Source organism: Condylura cristata, unplaced genomic scaffold, assembly GCF_000260355.1.
Source record: "Condylura cristata isolate star-nosed mole 26May11 unplaced genomic scaffold, ConCri1.0 scaffold00012, whole genome shotgun sequence".
NCBI classification, from domain to species: domain Eukaryota; kingdom Metazoa; phylum Chordata; class Mammalia; order Eulipotyphla; family Talpidae; genus Condylura; species Condylura cristata.
The window spans coordinates 45,652,130-45,653,808 of NW_004567113.1; the positions used below are offsets into that span (position 1 = coordinate 45,652,130).

Here is a 1,679-nt window from a genome sequence, read left to right on the forward strand (position 1 = left end):
CCTGTCACTGCCCCGAGCCTGTTTCCTCCACTGTGGAAGCAAGTGGCTCAGGGAGCAGGGTGAGCCTGGGCTCAGCAGGTCTCACTGCCCTTCTGTGCTTCGTGGTTGGGGCGCCACACACAAGCCCCCCCCCCGCGCCCCCCGGGGCCGGGGTCTGCCTGCGCCACTCACACTTGGCGATGTTCTCCCTGTAGGTCACGTTCTTGATGGTCCAGGTGGAGACACCATCCGTCCAGCAGAGGGAAGGGGCGGTGCAGTTCTCAGGTGCGGGGACGGTGACATTCACCTGAGTCTGTGACAGATACGAGGACAGAGTTTACAATGCACAGTTCTCTCAGTGGGAGCAGCAGGTAAGGGGGTGAGGAGGTCACCAGACACACAAGTGTGTGCAGTGTGAGCACAAAAACCATTTGCACAGGTCACTCCAATAACAGAAACGAGGCACAAGGTGAGTGTATGACCAGCTAGCAACAATATGCCTGTGTGGTGGGAGATGGGAGTAGAGGATTCTCTGTCCTCTTCATTCTGTTTGTGCAGGATTTATGTACTTTTTGCACATTCTCACTGGCCAGTGTCGATTCTTCAAATCCCAAACTTTTCTTTTCCCTCACTGTTATTTACCCACTTTGAAGAAAAGTTTTGACTAAAAGTAGTTTTAAGATGTCACCTGCTCAGTAATACTCATAGACACTCACCATGTTGGTGAAAACTTTGCACCAGATCTTCACCAGACTCTTGTTTTTGGCTGACTCATCATTTATTGCGATTTGGTTGATCACTTTTTTATCCAGCTGAGGAAGGTAATAGTAGAGTTAGAAACTCCTTGAAACAATGTGGAAGGGGCACCATGGGGTTGGCGGTACAGGAACTTTGGGGTCATGAAGCCGACGGGAGACCCTGCAGAATGAAGCGGATCACCCTCGGCACAGTGCCTGCATGTGAGCAAGTGGCTCATGAAGAAAGATCATTGCCCGAGTTAGAACTACGGGAAGATCTTTCATGCATATTCATGATGCATAGTCAATGGAGGATAAGGGACAGGACTAGATGATCAAAGTGAAAGTCAAGGCTCAAGTTAATTCCTTCTTCCCAGAGCCACACCCACAAAGCCTCTGTCTTCCACTGCAAGAATATTACAGGCTGTAGGAACCTCAGGGCTAATGTGGTTCCTGGAAGGAAAGGTAGCAGCCTTCCACCCTACACAAGTTGTAGAGCACCCCCATCAGTGAGCCCAGACGGACTGAGGTCAGGGGTAGGAACAAGAGGCCCCTGTGTCCAATACAAGTCATCAGAACAATTCAACTCCCACCCCAACAAGAACATCACATATACAGCCATGGAAACCAAAACTAGTCAACTGCTCTAAATTCCATGAACATTCCACCGTCCGCACCCTTTCTCAGAGGCAGGCAAACAGCAGAGTTTAGACGCCATTGTCTGACCTACAAAAGGGAACAAAGATAAGTCACCTGGATAATGAGCTTCGTGAAGGGATCAGTGATCACTTTCAGAAGCGCGGGGGCATCTTCTCCATTCTTGAAGTGGAAGGTCTCGACCACGAGGTTGGTGAGGATCTCCAGGTAGTGGGTGGCGGCCTCCAGGGGCAGGAGCACGAACACCGACAGCCAGTTGAAGAAGTCGTGGACGGTGGCGCCTGCAAAAGCCCTAGCGGGGGGGGG

At 51.2% G+C, this 1,679-nt stretch overlaps 1 protein-coding gene across 1 annotated transcript in view; it reads right to left on the bottom strand.

Moving 5' to 3' along the window:
• LOC101626717 (sodium-dependent phosphate transport protein 2B-like) overlaps positions 1-1,679 on the bottom strand; it is an 18,399-nt gene that overhangs the window by 3,974 nt on the left and 12,746 nt on the right. Inside the window, exons 6-8 of the mRNA XM_004681501.2 lie at positions 1,470-1,665; positions 696-791; positions 172-292 (exon numbers count right to left, since the gene is read on the bottom strand). Of these exons, the coding sequence (XP_004681558.1) occupies positions 172-292; positions 696-791; positions 1,470-1,665 (413 nt within the window). The remainder of the gene's footprint in view (positions 1-171; positions 293-695; positions 792-1,469; positions 1,666-1,679) is intronic.